General features: G+C 44.7%; 1 protein-coding gene across 1 annotated transcript in view; it reads right to left on the reverse strand.

Moving 5' to 3' along the window:
* SNX27 (sorting nexin 27) overlaps nucleotides 1-16,258 on the reverse strand; it is a 2,194,393-nt gene that overhangs the window by 453,479 nt on the left and 1,724,656 nt on the right. The window contains exon 10 of the mRNA XM_044079208.1: nucleotides 1,892-1,951. Coding sequence (XP_043935143.1) covers nucleotides 1,892-1,951 — 60 coding nt within the window. The remainder of the gene's footprint in view (nucleotides 1-1,891; nucleotides 1,952-16,258) is intronic.

The following is a 16,258-nucleotide window of genomic DNA, read 5'->3' on the forward strand; positions in this document are numbered from 1 at the left end:
GCGCACAGCAACGGTTATCCCACTCCACAAAGGGGGAGCTACCAGGGACCCTGGGAACTACCGTCCCATTATCCTGACGAGCCTGATCTGCAAGGCTATGGAACATATCATCATGGAACTTATGAAGAATTACATTGGTAATCGCCAAACTCTGGACCCTACCCAGTTCGGGTTTGTAAAAGGCAAATCATGTCTCCTAAACCTGACAGACTTCTTTGAAGCGGTCACCAAAGCCATAGATGAGGGTAAGGTGGTTCACACAGCCTATCTAGATCTTGCCAAGGCTTTCAACACCATCCCCCACTCTGGAATTATAGATAAACTCACTAAACTAGGTATAAATCTCCATGTCACAAAATGGGTTGCCAACTGGCTCACTGACAGAACCCACACTGTGAAAGTAGCAGACTCTAAATCCAACTTTAGGCCAGTGATAAGTCGAGTACCACAGGGTTCAGTCCTGGGTCCTCTCCTCTTTGGTATCTACTTCTCTGAAGTACAGGCTAATACAGAAGGTCTTTGGATAACAAAGTTCACGGATGACTGCAAACTAGGAGCCATAATCAAAACGCCTAACGATGTGGACATCCTACAAAAGGACCTCACTGAGACAGATGCCTGGTGTCAGAGCCATGGCCACAAGCTCAATGACAAAAAGTGCACTGTCATCCCTTTTGGTAAAAATTCTGTACCCATGAACTACCACATAGGCGGTAGTCTACTTAACACGGAAAGTGTGATGAGAGACCTTGGGGCACCGGTGGACAGTAGTCTCTCCTTTGATAATCACATCGCCACAGTAGTCAGGAAATCCTTCTACGTGGCACACCTCATCACAAAACATTTCCAATCCAGGAAAAAAAAAGGTCATTGTTCCCCTCTGCTCATCACTCAGACTCATTATAGAGTGCAACACCCCTTTTGGTATGTACCTCACAAGGCATCTACAACTGGAAAAGCCGCAGAAATACCTCATAAAGAGGATTACTGGCCTCAAACAGATGCCCTACGCAGACCGTCTCAAAAAACTCCAGCTTACTCTGTCGCATATCGCCTACTCAAAGGCGAACTCTGCCTAACAGACAAAGCTATGTTAAACCCAAAGCTGTTGGACATGCTCCACTTAAAGAAATCCCAATCCCTCCGAACTACATGCTCTAGGGACCTAAACCCTGTCACCACAATAAACAGAACATGCTGGAGGGATAGATTCCTGTCCCAGAGACCTCCCATACCCTGGAACAAACTACCTATCTATATCAAACAAAGCTCCTTATTAGCACTCAAGAAAAATCTTGATGATTGGATGGGAGATAGGAAATTCACCCTGGGGATCACTTCTGTGGCTCTGCTTGACAGGGATACAGGAAAATAATTTTCTTGGGCGTCAAAAGCCAGGGTACCATTTGGCTAGGCTTATATAGGCCCTAGGGCCAATAGCCTAGTACCTACCTATGAACCTTGTCATCACAATGAACAAAACATGCTAGAGGGAACGGATCATGACCCAGAGACACCCCAGACTGTGGAATAGACTGCCCATACATGTGAAGCAGAGCGCCTCTTTGGCCCTCTTCAAAAGGAACCTTGATTGGATGGGTGATAGGAAATTCATCCCGGGGATCACATCAGTCGCTCTGCTAGACAAGGGTACAGGGAAGTAAATATTATGGGATGAAATAGCCAGGAAATTGTTATGGATAGCCTAGTACCAACCTAAACCTATATATATATATATATATATATATATATATATATATATATTTAATTTTTTTTAACAATGTTTTTTTTTTATTCTATGACAACTTAAATGCTGTACCTTTATAACAGTATTTTCAGAAAACAGTCATAAATACAATACACTTGCAATTAGTTTCATTTAGCCACTTACCTCTTTCCTCCACTTTAATTCACAAAATACTCTTTCAAAACACTCGTGCATGTAGTTGAACTAGGTACAAAATCAGAAAAATCACATTAAAACTTCTTCACTATAACAATGGTTTATGTCATGCTTTACAGAGATATGAACTAATTAAAATGTTTGTAGGTTACCTTTCTAACTTACCTTTTGCATCATGACAGGAGTTGCATATATCACAAAAAGGCAATGTGGTACCTATCATCCAAATATATAATCGGTCCAGTTTTTACTAAAATCCTTTTCAAAACCGTATCTTCCCCATGCTTTCACCACCAAAACTTGGTAAACTTTAACCAGAGTGACAGCATCATAGGAGGAGGATGGCGATACTTTCTTAGACTAACAAACACCACCATATGCACCCGGACACATCCATTATTTATTTATTTTTTATTTTACATTTGATGACTGGGGCTAGTCTAGCTGGATATATGTCCATTTTCAGTAGAGGCCCGGGGAGAAAAGCTCCAGAAAGTTAAGTACAATAGACAAAGATAGGTACAGCATCATTAATGCTAAAAACAGGGCAATTGAATAGAGGTAGTACATGAAAATAGTCAAATACATAGAAAATACACCAATCATATAAAGTGGGAAAAACATTTTTTTTTTTCAACACACAGTGAAATACATAAGCCTCAAATGTAATAGAGGTAGAGCTATCAATGTTACAGAGAGGGATAGATTAATGGAAGTTTGGCAGAAGAAAAGGTAGGGAGGTGGGAAAAGAGTTAATCAGGGTTAGTGCAAGAGCATAGCCAGTGTTTGTTGAGATTAATTTTTAGCCATGTTTTAAAAAGCGGAAGAGAGGACAAAGAAAGGATTTCTGAGGGAAGTTTATTCCATATTTTGCCAACTGAGTTGGAAAAGAGACAGTCACCTGCAGAATTATTGGGTTTGGTTATATTTATCCATAGTTTGTTGGAAGAGCGTAAATGTTTCAGGTTATTGTATGGTAAGATGAGGCTAGAGAGTACAGGTGTTTTGGTTGGTTGGTATAGGATCTTATGAGCTATTATGAGTTGTTGCAGTGTAAGTAGGTTCTGAAATTCCAACCATCCTAGATTTCTTAGGTTCAGACAGTGGTGGGTTTTGTAAGGGGATCCTGTGGCAAATCAAGCAATATTATGGAAAGATGTTGCTAGTTTATTGAGGTTGTTTTTGGAGAGATTAGTGTATATGGGGGAAGCATATAGAAGGCTAGAGATTAGGTGTGATCTGGCTAAGGTGGTCCTTGCTTCAGGTGAAAGGAAGGGTTTTATTCTATAAAGGGATCCAATTTTTTTAACAACTAATTTTATTAGTTCCATTAAAGTCTATGGAAGGATCTGCACACCATTTCTGCACTATGATCACACACAAATATGATAATTTATTTCACCCGTGGTTTAAGATGTTTATGAAGGTTTTTTTATTGGCATTAATACATAAAGGCTGAAAGACGGAATGTACTGTGGCACTTAAATGCCTCAATACAGGTATGAACACAGACAAATCACTAACTAAAGGTAGAGCTAAGCTTTCATTTAAACTCTAACTTGAATAAACTTAACCAACAAACCATGGAATGCATAAAAATATTCCCTATACAAAATAGTGAGGGCTACTGCAAATGACTACCCTACCATAAATAAAAACAGTGGATAAAAAAGGACTGGGTGGAAAGAAAGCTGTAACCACCACTGCAGCAAATCATCCTTCTATTTGAACAATTAATAATGGCAGGCCTCCTTATAGAACTATCATATCCATTATAGGGATCACTGCTGCAAAGTATTCATATTAGAAATGACAGATAATTAAGCAGTGTGGGGTTTTGACCTTGAGATATGGCTAGAAGTTTACAGCATGCCTTGCAAAACTCCAGTGACAAAACCAACCTAACTTTGAGATTCGGCATTTAGCCTGTAATGCTTGGAAAATCTAAGGATGGAAGTGGTAGCTTCACAAATGATTTTAGCAGAGAAGTTCTTTAAGGCCCTAGTGGTAGCAGTTTCTGCATTACAATGCATGCTAACCTACCCAGACGCTGTCTTCTTATACCCATCACAAAATTATGCTATTAGAATCATTTGGATACTATCTGCTTGGATACAGGTCAGTCACATTTGCCTGGTGTGAAGGACACAAACAACCGTTACTTCTTTGCCTGATGTCCTTGATTCAGTTAGTATGATGCCTCAGTCTTCAATGCACATCCATGGTGTGGAAGGTTTTCCTTGTGCTATTTTCAGGACTATGATAAGTATAACCTGACAAACTGACTGATTCAGAGACCGTCCTGAGTCCAGTTAAGGCTTAAAACGTCTAGGATAAGCTGTCACTAAAATGCAGTACAAGGGTCTCTGCACATAAATGCCTGCATTTCAGACATCTTTTTGGCTGGTGTAACAATGAAAACAGGCTCTTCCATGATGAGCATTTTACATTAGCTTTACTAGAAGGTTCACAAAGAGGTAAACTTTTCCCCAAGAAGGTTAAGATCCCAGGCTGCAGAGGGTATTGCCTAGGTGGACAGTCCACTTTCAAAACCAATATAAGTGACGTTTTACCTGAAACTGATGAAGCCAGAGGGAAGAGGGCAGAAATAGCTGATAGGTAGAGTACTTCGGTATGGTGATCCTTACAATGGCAGGGAAACCCTTTATTCTATAACTTTCTATTTTATTTAACTAATTAATAACTTTAACTTGCCCATTTTCAGTCAAAAGTTAAGGTTAGGATGGGAACTGAAACAAAGACACTCTTTATGCCTAAAACCAGCTTACCACAGTTGGAAAAAAAAGCTTTGTTAAGCAACTGTGACAGGTGGTAGCAGGAGTTAAAAGCAGCAACAGGGATGAGACATCTGGCAAAATGAATTCCTCAGTCTCTGGCAGCGATTACAAAGTACCTCTACATATAATCTTGCAAATAAAAGGAATGAAGCAAACCTTGTAGAATTATATGAAGGATGATGAAAGGTTTAAGTTGGTGGAAATAGCCATTTATTAAAGACTCTAATTTTTAAATGAATAAAATAGCAAATAGTGGCCAATGAAGTTGGGCTGGAATTTAACAAGAACAGAAGAACTACAAAGACTGTGCTAGAAGAAAAAAGCATCAGACTGCTAGATATCCTAGAATCATTGTAGGAATGAGATAGTATTCAACGTGTCAAATCAGTATTGAAGTAGGATGGCATTGAGGAAAATAACTGTAGAACATAAACAGTCTATTGCACAGCAGATGGCATGACAACTCCCCCACGAACAGAGAATAACTTTTAGTTATCTACTTACCATAACTTTAGATGTTTGGGATCCATCTCGCCTACATTCTGTACTGATGGGCTCGGAGCCGATCCCTCGGCTCCAACTCGGCACGTTTATGCTATAGAGCGAGGCCTCTTATTGGCTGAGCTATCTTTATCCCAGGATGCACCACCACTAATTCCCCAGATATTGTTTGTCCGCATTCATGCACACATGCACAACTTGTTTATATAACATTGTTAGATGTTTCAAGATGAAACAACAGGATTCGGACCTTCTGATATCCTCTGATCTCCAAGGAAGGGGGAAGGAGGGTGGGTTATTAGGAATGTAGGCGAGATGGATCCCAAACATCTAAAGTTATGGTAAGTACATAACTAAAAGATGTTATGTGATCCTATCTCGCCTACATTCTGTACTGATGGGACAGCGTCCCTAGCACCTAAATCCTGGGTGGCTCATTGGAAAACACTCCTGAGCACTGTGGAACCAAATGAAGCTCGCCCTCTAGATGCCACATCCAATTTGTAGTGGGAAATAAAAGTGTGCGGGGAAGACCATGTAGCTGCAGCACAAATGTCACTAATGGCAAGCTTAGAATGAAATGCTATCGAAGTAGCCACAGCCCTTGTAGAATGAGCTTTGACAGAGGTGGTAAGCTCTTTGTTAGAATAGGAATAAGCTTGAGTAATACAGTCCCTGATCCATTTGGCAATAGTGACCTTTGTGACAGCTTTGCCCAATTTATTGTCTGCAAAGGATACAAACAACTGATCTGTTTTTCTAGTTTGTTTGGTCCTGTCTAAATAAAAACGCAACTGCCTGTGGACATCTAGTGTGTGGAATATGAATTCCGCTTTGTTAGAATATTTTGGAAAAAAAACTGGAAGTTCTAATGATTGTTGTAAGCAGAAACTGGGACAAACTTTAGGGACAAAGGAAGGATTTGGCCTGAGGGATACTCTGTCTTTGTGAAAAACCAAGCACGGGGTTTTACTGACAAAGCTTGAAGCTCTGAAACTCTTCTGGCAGAAGTAATTGCCACCAGAAAAGCTGTCTTCCATGATAGAAACTTTAGATCACATGTAGCCGCCGGTTCAAAGGGGAAGGAAGTCAAGGCGCGTAACACTATATCGAGATCCCATGGAGGTGCAGGATGAGAAATCGGAGGTCTTAATAGAGCAGCACCTTTCAAGAAGGTCTTACACAATCTGTTGCTCAATAAAGGTGGGTCTATGGATTCGTGAAAATTGGAAATCGCTGCCAATTGGACCTTGATGGTAGAGACTGAAGAGCCTTGATTGAAAAGAGAAGTTAAAAATTTTAGTACTTCTGCCACGGGAATAGAGATAGGGTCCAGGCCCCGGAGTTGAACCCAAATAGCAAATCTTTTCCATTTGCTAGAATACAGTTTCTTTGTAGCAGACTTATGGGCCGAAGATAATATGTGTACAACCTCTGGATCCAATGTATGACTCCTGACCATAGTCGGAAGAGGAGGAGCCAAGCAGTCAATTTTAAGGTGTGCAGGGACTGGTGGAATAGTCCCGACTGATGAACCAAAAGATCTGGGATCTGATCCAGGAACCATGGACCTTCCAGAGCATATTTCCGAAGGTAGGGAAACCATACTTGACGAGGCCAGTAAGGAGCAATTAAGATCATTTTGCTCCCCAAGAGGGATGCCTTTTGAATCACCCTGGGAAGGAGAGGAACTGGAGGGAAGGCATAAAGCAAGCCGGTGGGCCAAGGACGGACTAGTGCGTCCATGGGGCTCTTCCTCGGAGCCGGGGTTAGGGAGAAGAATTCTTTGCATTCAGAGGAGTCGCGAAGAGGTCGCAACACGGAACTCCCCATTTGCTGAAAATCTGACTTGCAACTGTCATATTCAGAGACCATTCGTGAGGAGAGAGGATGGTTCTGCTCAATCTGTCGGCTATCACATTGGACTTGCCCGGTATGTGAGTAGCCACTAGGAAGCGTTTGGTCAAGACTGCCCATTCCCAAACTCTCATGGCTTCTCTGCAAAGAGGATAGGATCTAGTCCCTCCCTGTTTGTTCAGGTACCAGACAACTGACATGTTGTCTGAGTGAACAGCAATTACGCCCTGAGGGAGATAATTGTGAAGGGCTTGAAGGGACAGAAGTACTGCCCTCATTTCTAAGATGTTGATATGAAGTAAAGTCTCTTCCGGGTGCCATTTGCCTTGGACTGACCTGCCCAGGGAATGCCCCCCCCCCCCCAATCTGGGAGGCATCCGTGGTCAAAGTGGCCGCCGGAGGTAGAACAAAGGGTCGTCCCTGATCCAAATTGGAGGGCACTAGCCACCAGCGAAGGTCCCGTTTGCAAGATTCCGTGATCCATATGAGGTGACTGAGAGGGAGTTCCTGAAAGGACCACTGAGCTGAAAGAAGCCACTGGAGAATTCTCATGTGCAACCTTGCCAAGGGGACTAGAAGAACCGTGTCGGACATGGATCCCAATAGCTGCAGGACCATCCTGGCTGGAGCTTTGGACCTGGGAAGTAAGGCTCGAACTTGAGTCTGTATGGTTTGTATTCTGTCTGTAGGTAGATAGACCCACATTCGGTTTGAGTCTATCTCTACCCTATGAATCTTATTCGCTGAGATGGCAGCAACACAAACTTTGGCCAATTGAAGGTGATTCCAAGGAACTGCCCAGTGATATAGTGGCTTGAAGGCTCTGCAGTAGTAGATGCCTGGAGGTGGCAGTTAGGAGCCAGTCGTCTAGATACGGAAACACCTGGAATCCTAGACTTCTCAGGTGAGCAGTCACAACTGCCAAACACTTGGTGAACACCCTGGGGGCTGTGGTGAGACCAAAGGGCAGCGCGGAACTGAAAATGACTGCCTCCTAGGCTGAAGCGCAGATGTCTCCTGGACGCTTGATGTACCATGATATGGTAATAAGCGTCCTTGAGATCTATGGAGCACATCCAAACACCCTTCTCCAGCAATGGGAGAATGGTTTGTAGGGTGACCATTCGGAACTTGGACTTTCTGACTGAACGGTTTAGGATGCTGAGGTCCAAAATGGGCCTCAAGTCCCCGGTCTTTTTTGGCACCAAAAAGAATCTTGAGTAAGTCCCTAATCCGATCTGGTCTGCGGGGACCGGTTGGATGACTCCTTTTTGCAGCAGCTTTGAAACTTCTGAGGCTGCAGTATCCCGCTGACTGGGTGGCGGGTCCGGGATTTTTTTGGACTGAGGGGGGGGATGAGAGAATGGGATGGAGTAACCTCCGGCGATAATTCGAAGCACCCATCGGTCCTGAGTGATACCTTCCCAGGCTTTTAGGTGCTTCGAGAAACGACCCCCGACTGGCTCCGGAGCTGCACAGCCGGGCAATCCCTCAGGGACTGTGAAAGGTTGAAGAGCCATGAAAGGACTCGCGGTCTCCAGTGTTGCGAGGGCCTCTGCCGCCTCTGGGACAGCCTTCGAAGAATTTCCCCTCCCTGCCTCTGGAAGGGGAATCCTCCTGCTGAGAGGGGTAAGGCTTCTGAGATCTACAGAACCACATTTTCCCTCCTCTTTTAGCCTTGGGATAAGGCCGAAAAGGGAGTGGAAAATCGTGCCCCTACGGCAGTCAGAGTCTTACCCTCCTGTTCACAGCGGGTCAGTGTGTCCTTTACCTTGGGTCCAAACAGGGAGGACCCATCAAAGGGGGCGTCGGCAAAGGAAGACTTAAAGGCCTCCGCGAAATGACACAGGCGGAGCCAGGCTTGTCTCCGTAGAGCAATGCCTGTACCTGCCGCTCTACTTGCCCCTTCGGCCGCATAAGAAATGAGCCTCATGGACGAGTTTGAGATGGACGACATTGTAGCCAGCTGAGAGCCAACCATCTGGGCCAGCTCCTCAGGCAGGTTACCCAAGAGGGTATCGGATAGTTCTTTAATCAGATCCCTCTGAAATCTGGTAAAGTGCGTAAGGTAGTTCAAGGACCTCAATGTAAAGGCCGCTGAACTCAGGGTGCGCCTGCATCGATCCATGCTCCTAGACTCCTTATTAGGAGGATGGCCGGACGTCGAAGCCTCTGCTACATCTTGCTGGGTAGCAGATGTCACCACCAAAGCAGCTACAGCCACACCTTTAGCCAGAAACTCTTTTTCAGGGGGTGCCGAGAGGAACTTATTCGGACGAGCAGGCACCGGTTCCACAGAGTCTGGGTGTTCCCACGCCCTTCGACAGATCAAATCCAAGAGCTCATCGAAGGGCGGAGACACCCAGGAGGCGGAGGGCTGAGCCCCGAAGGCCTTCAGGAACACCGACTCATCAGCAGAGGGAGGTTTGGACTGCCAGACGCCTCGTTGTTTTAGGGCCTCCAGGATGTCTGCAAAGGAGACATCATCCGAGGACGACTTAGGGGACCCCTCTGCATCATCGAGATCAGTGTCTGATGTAAGAGACTCATCAGGGGAGTCAACGTGTTTCCTCTTGCACGATCTCTTCCTGGGGGGTTCTTCCGAAGAGGCTTCAGAAGGACCTCCAGGAGGGGGAGAAACCCCAGTGGGGGTAACCTCAGGCCCCGGGGCTCCGCTGTCTAAGGACAGGGGGACTGCCAAAGACCCAGTCTCGGTATGCAGAGAAGGAGCTGGGGAAACCGTGGAGGTAGCCAAGGAAGATTTGGCTAACGCACTCCTCATAGCCCTGAAGGCGGGACCACCAGAATCCTGGGAGGGTCCCACCTCCATGGCCACGACAGTGGACGTCACTCCCGCCGCCGACGCACCAAGAGGGAGACTTGGGACCGAAAACATCAATCCCGAAGCCTCCCCCCCAGGGCAGACGGAAGAAGTCCGTGTACTGAACTCCGACCCAAGAGTCGGAGTTGGAGCAAGGGTCGGGCCCGACCCTAAAACCTCCACCGGTTCCACCAGCACCGGCTCCAACGGTGCCGAAGCTGTTGGAGGAGGAACCATAGTAGGGAAGTGGACCATCGGCTCCAGAGCCGAATGGGCTGGAGCCGAAACTAGCTTTTGGAACACCGGAGACTGGAAGAGTCTTAGAAGCACCCTGTCGATGTCCGAATCAGACATCTTGGATGATCTAGAGGATACCGATCGGGCCCGAACCGATTTCTCCATCGGCTCCGAAGGACTCTGGGACCGGCTCCGAATGGACTCTACCACTATCGGCTCCGAGGGAGATCTCAAGACAATTTCCTTCGGTGCCGATAAGGACTTCGGCTCCGAGGGGGAAGAGTCTGAGCCGGTAACCATTATTGGCTCCAATATCAGTGGAGCCGATAAAGGTGACCCGCCTCTCGATGCCCCAGTCCTCGGCTCCGAAACCAGAGGGGTCGAGGCTGGAGGCATCGAGGCAGACCATTCCGCCCTCGGCTCCGAAGTCTGTGGAGCCGATGGAGAAGTCTGCTTAGATTTTTTTAGCAGTCGGTTCCGACTGGTCGGAGCCGACGCTTTCTTCTTTTTTGAAGGAGAAGGAGAGGAAGATAAAGCCTCCTCGAAGGATGGCTTAATTAATCCCTTCAGGATTAATTTGTTTTTCCTCTCCTGGAGGACTCTTGACGAAAAGGCGTGACACATGCTACAAGATTCTTGTAGGTGCTTGGCGCCTAAGCAATAGACGCACAAGGAGTGGTCGTCCGTTATGGACATTTTATAACCACACCTCGTGCACTTTTTAAACCCGGAGGGTCTATGCTCTTTGGACATACCTGTATAAAGAGAAATACAAGAACTAAATCGTTCAATATAAAAAGTTTTTTTTTTTTTTTTTTTTTTTTTTTTTTACAGAACAGTGACGAAAAAACACACAGCAAGACAGAGAGAGTCAAGACCCTCTAACTTAAACGGGCACTTGACCCACTAAGAAACAGTAAAAGTAAAGCAACAGGGGAAGGCCCCTCTAAGTAAAACGGGAAACCTTCCCTGACAGGAAAAAACACGAATTTCTCTACAAAACTAACCAATACACACTCGTATGACAACAATAGCTGTTAAAACAGCTTTTGGATTTAAAGCAAGCAAATTTCTGACAGGAAAAAGCCTAAATAAATAGTACTTAGCCCAGCCAAGTTGAGACCACGTCTAAGCTTTGTAAGCGGCAAACGAGATCTGGGGGATTAGTGGTGGTGCATCCTGGGATAAAGATAGCTCAGCCAATAAGAGGCCTCGCTCTATAGCATAAGCGTGCCGAGTCGGAGCAGAGGGATCGGCTCCGAGCCCATCAGTACAGAATGTAGGCGAGATAGGATCACATAACATCTATCATTTACTTTGAGTATTTTGCTCTTAATGGATTCTGAAAGCACTCTGGAAAAGTACAGTTTTGTACCTACCATAAATGTAGATGTCCGATAGGTATGCATCTGCAGTCATCACATATGGGTTGTCCTGCCTCAGACAGCCCTTCGGTCGGCCGGATTCCAAAGTCTGGGTCCGGCGTCGGCTGATGTCGCCTTCCCGACGCCAGAGCTGCCTGGTATAAAAGCATCAGCCGACGCCATCTTCCTCAGTTTTTCTTGCCCCAGATGCCAGGTGCCCTCTAAGGAAGGTTACATTTGGGAAAAATGCAATAAAATCCAAACATTTGCAATAATATATATATATATATATATATATATATATATATATATATATATATATATATATATATATATAAACAAATACACCACAATAGATCCCCCCAGCTAGCTAATAGAGGGGTAAGTACCCAAGAAATACCACAGAGGGGAAGGAGGGAGGGTAAACCTGACTGCAGATGCATACCTATCGGACATCTACATTTATGGCAGGTACAAAACTGTACTATGTCCTTCAAGGATGCATCTGCAGTCATCACATATGGGTATAATACCATAGCCAATTTGGGAGTGGAGGAACTAAGAAAAGGATGGTGTAGCTAAGATACCCTGCAGGACAGCCGTAGCAAAGCCTGCTCTGGATCTGGAACATAAAGGTAAATTGTAATGCTTGGCAAATGTATGCACGGAGCTCCATGTGGCAGCTTCTAAAATGTCCTTGGTAGCCACCACTCTTACGAAGGCTGTGGAGGTGGCTGTGGCTCTCGTAGAATGAGGTCTAATGTTAGCTGGTACAGTCTTTCCATGAAAGAAGTAACAAAAGCGAATGCAATTTCCTATCCATTTTGAAATTGTCTGTTTGGAAATTGCTTTTCCTTGAGTACCAGCAGCATATGCTACCAACAGCTGGTCAGCTTTTCTGAAACCTTTAGTTCTGTCCAAGTAATAGCGCAACTGTCTGTGAATGTCCAGGGTGTGCAGCAGTTTCTCCCCTTTGTTTTGTGGATTTGGGAAGAAGGTAGGCAGGTGAATGGCTTGATTTAATAAAACCTTGGATACCACCTTTGGCATAAATGTGGGATTAGTTCTCAATGAAACTCTGTCCTGATGAAAAATAATAAATGGCTTTACTGCCATCAGGGTCTGCAACTTATTTATTTATTTATTTTATTTATTTTACATTTGTTAACCGGGAGAGTCCGACTGGATACATGTCCATTTTCAGCGGAGGCCCGGGGAGAAAAGCTCCAGGTACATAACAGACATATGAACATTGTTAATGCAAAAAAGGAAGATAGTTGAGTTCTAAATACAATATAAAGATACATCACATCTTGGGAAAAAAAATAACAGCAGCATATAAAAAAAAACATAGGTCAGTTACAAAGGCGAGGCACCTTGTTAAAAAGCGGTTAAGGATAGTGAGGTAAGAGAAGGGTAAATGATAGTGGTTAATCAGGTTTGGAACAGGGACATTGCCAGAGAGTATTGAGATGGGGTTTAAGCTTTTTTTTGAATTGTAGGAGTGAAGGTTCTGAGGTGAGCATGGTCGGTAGGGAGTTCCACATTTTACCTACAAAGTTTGAGAATAGTTTGAGAATAGAGAATCCCCAACTCCGAAACTCTTCTTGCTGATGTTATGGCCAGAAGGAAGGCAGTCTTCCATGAACGGTACTGTAGATCTGCAGATGCTACTGGTTCAAATGGAGGCAGTGTTAGTTTTTCCAACACGAAGTTAAGGTCCCAAGCAGGTAGAGGTGGTTTCCGAGGGGGTTTGATGTTTTTGATTCCTCTTAGAAACTGTCTTAGGAGAGGATGAGAGAGGACAGGTGGATCAGTATTGTACTCTGCTGAAATTGCTGAAGCATGAATTTTAATAGAAGAGTAAGACAGACCATTGTGGAACATTTCTGCCAAATATTCCAGGATATGTGCCATGCTCATCACTGTCGCATCTAGGCCCTTTGTGGTGTTCCAAATGAGAAATTTTTCCATTTTGCTGAATATGCCTTTCTTGTGGAAGGGCGGCGAACTTCCATAATAATATCCTTCACTCTCTGGGATAGCTTATCCTGAGGAGGAGTCAAGGTATTCTCCAGGCTGTTAGTTGCAAGGTTTTCAGGTTGGAATGTAGAGTTTTGTATCTGTGCTGTGTCAGTAAAAGTGGCCATAGAGGCAGAGGCCATGGTTTCGTACGTGACATGCTCCTTAGCAGTGGGTACCAGTGCTGTCTTGGCCAGTCCGGAGCTATCAGAATCACTTTTGGCTGCTCTGTCCTGATCTTCAGTAGCACCTTGGTCATTAATGGAATAGGTGGAAATGCATACACTGTTAAATTTCTCCAGCTGAAAGAGAGGGCGTCCACTTTCCACGCTTGTGGGTGGTATGTCCTTGAGCAGAATTTCTTCAGTTGATGATTGTGGGGGGATGCAAACAGATCTATGTCCGGCCTCCCCCAAGATTGTGTTATCTGTAGGAAGATGTCTGGGTGCAGCATCCATTTGTGCGCCTCCATGATATTTCTGCTTAAGCTGTCCGCCAGTGTATTGTCTTTCCCTGGCACAAACTGAGCTCGTAGCTGTATATTGAGTTTCAAGGAAAGTTCCCATAGATTCATTGCCAGTCTGCAAAGAGGATAGGAATGGGTACCTCCTTGCTTGTTTATTTACCACATAACTGTGGTGTTGTCTGTCCTTATTAGTAGGTGGCCTTGATGCAGAGAGAGTTTGAAGGCCTCGATTGCATGTATCACTGCTAGCATTTCTTTTTGATTTATGTGCATGCGTAGCTCCTTTCATGACCACTGTCCTTGGATACCTCTGCCCTCCATGTGCGCTCCCCAACCTAGGTCTGAAGCGTCCGTTGTTATAGTTTGGGAGGTTTTTGGCTTTGTGAAGGGCAACCCCCTGTTGGACTGGCTGGCCTGAGCCCACCACAAACATTCCTTTTGAAGGCATGGAATGAGTGGGATTAAAATTTCTAAACTGTGACTGCTGAGTCCATAAACTCCTTAGGTACCACTGTAGCTTTCTCATATGTAGCCTTGCTTGTGGAATCAAAAGGATACAGGATGCCATGTAACCCAGGGCCTGCAGGATTTTCCTTGCAGTCAGCTGAGTTTGTCTTGTCAGATTTTTGAAGTAATCCGGTAGTTGTCTTTGTTTTTCTTCTGTGAGATAAGCCATTTGGGTGGTTGTATCTAGATCCGCACCCAGAAAGGTTATTCTTTGGGATGGAACAAGTCTTGATTTGTGCATGTTGACTGTATATCCCAAGGCCTGCAGAAGATTGATGGCATAATTTAAGTCCTTTACCAAAGTTTGTTGGCTGCCCGCTTGTATAAGGCAGTCATCCAAATATGGGTATATTTGAATCCCCTGAAGTCTGCAGTGTGCTATTACTGATGCCAGGCATTTCGCGAATACTCTGGGCGCAGTAGATAAGCCAAAAGGCAATGCTGAGAATTGATAATGCTCTGACCCTGCAAGAAATCTGAGGTGTCTTCTGCAACTTTGTCTGATAGGGACATGCAGGTATGCCTCCTTGAGGTCTAGAGTCACCAGCCAAGACCCCTTGCCCAGCATGGGAAGGAGTTGCTGTAGAGTCAGCATTTTGAATTTTGGCACAAGGAGATAAGTATTCAGTGCGGACAAGTCGAGAATTGGTCTCCATTGATCTTCTTTTCTTGGAACAAGGAATAGTCTGGAGTAAAATCCTTGGCCTTGTTCTGAAAGAGGAACTTTTTCTATGGCTTTCATTTGTAGTAAGTTTGAGATTTGTTTCAAAGCCTCTGCCCTTTGATTTGGTGGCAGACCTGGCATGCCTTTTCTTTTTGGCAATGTGTGGAAATGGAACCTGTATCCGTTGTCTATTATTTGGAGTGCCTATTTGTCTCTTGTAATGTTGTGCCAATTATTTGAGAATAAAGAAAGCTTTCCACCCAAAGGTGCTTCTAATTGAGCCCTGGTTGGTGGAATCAATGCAAAGTCATTGAGTTTGTCCTTGTACAGCAGTTGAAGATCCTGAACTGCCTGTCTGGATTGGAGATTGCCATTGACAGCCTCTGTAGGAGCCCCTAGCTTGCCCTCTACCTCTGGCACGCCTGTTCCTGCCCCTTTGAAACCTTTCTGTGTCTGGAAAGGACCAATTCTTGGAAGGCCAATTTCTGCTGAATCGAGGCGGTTGAACTTGAAGAAAATCCTTAACTGTTTGTACAGATTTTGCCTTTTCCTCAAATTTCTTTAGGACTTCTTGAGCAGTGGAACCAAATAACTTTTGCTTTTCCAATGGAGCATCCAAAAGCTTAGCTTTAACATGGTCTGGAAGAGATTATTCCTTCAGCCAAGCATGCCTACGTATGACAACACCTGTCATTGCTGACCTACATGAAGCTTCTAATGCATCATAACCACACTGCAAAAAATGGTTGCTAACCTGCTGGGAGTTGTGTACCAAATCCTGAAAGGATTTACGGTCAAGGGGTTCAGTAGAAGACAGTTTCTTATGCATTTCTTCTAACAAATACTCTTGGTACTGTATCATATGAAATTGACAATTTAATGCCCTCATAGCAAGAGTGGCAGAAGTATACGCTTTTTTACCCCATCTTTCTAATGCCCTGGACTCCTTTGCAGAGGGGAGTGGGTTCCTAGTAGTAACAGCTGCAACCCCTTTAGGGCCCTGTGAAATAGTTTCAGGATCAGCAGAGTGGGCCTTGTAAGGAAAATTATGTGTATCCGGGACCCTGTAATACCTATCGGGCTTAACAGGGGCCGGAGGCAGAGTATCAGGGGTCCTA

Source organism: Protopterus annectens, chromosome 8.part0 (assembly GCF_019279795.1).
Source record: "Protopterus annectens isolate FY-2018-M chromosome 8.part0, PAN1.0, whole genome shotgun sequence".
Taxonomy (NCBI): Eukaryota; Metazoa; Chordata; order Ceratodontiformes; family Protopteridae; genus Protopterus; species Protopterus annectens.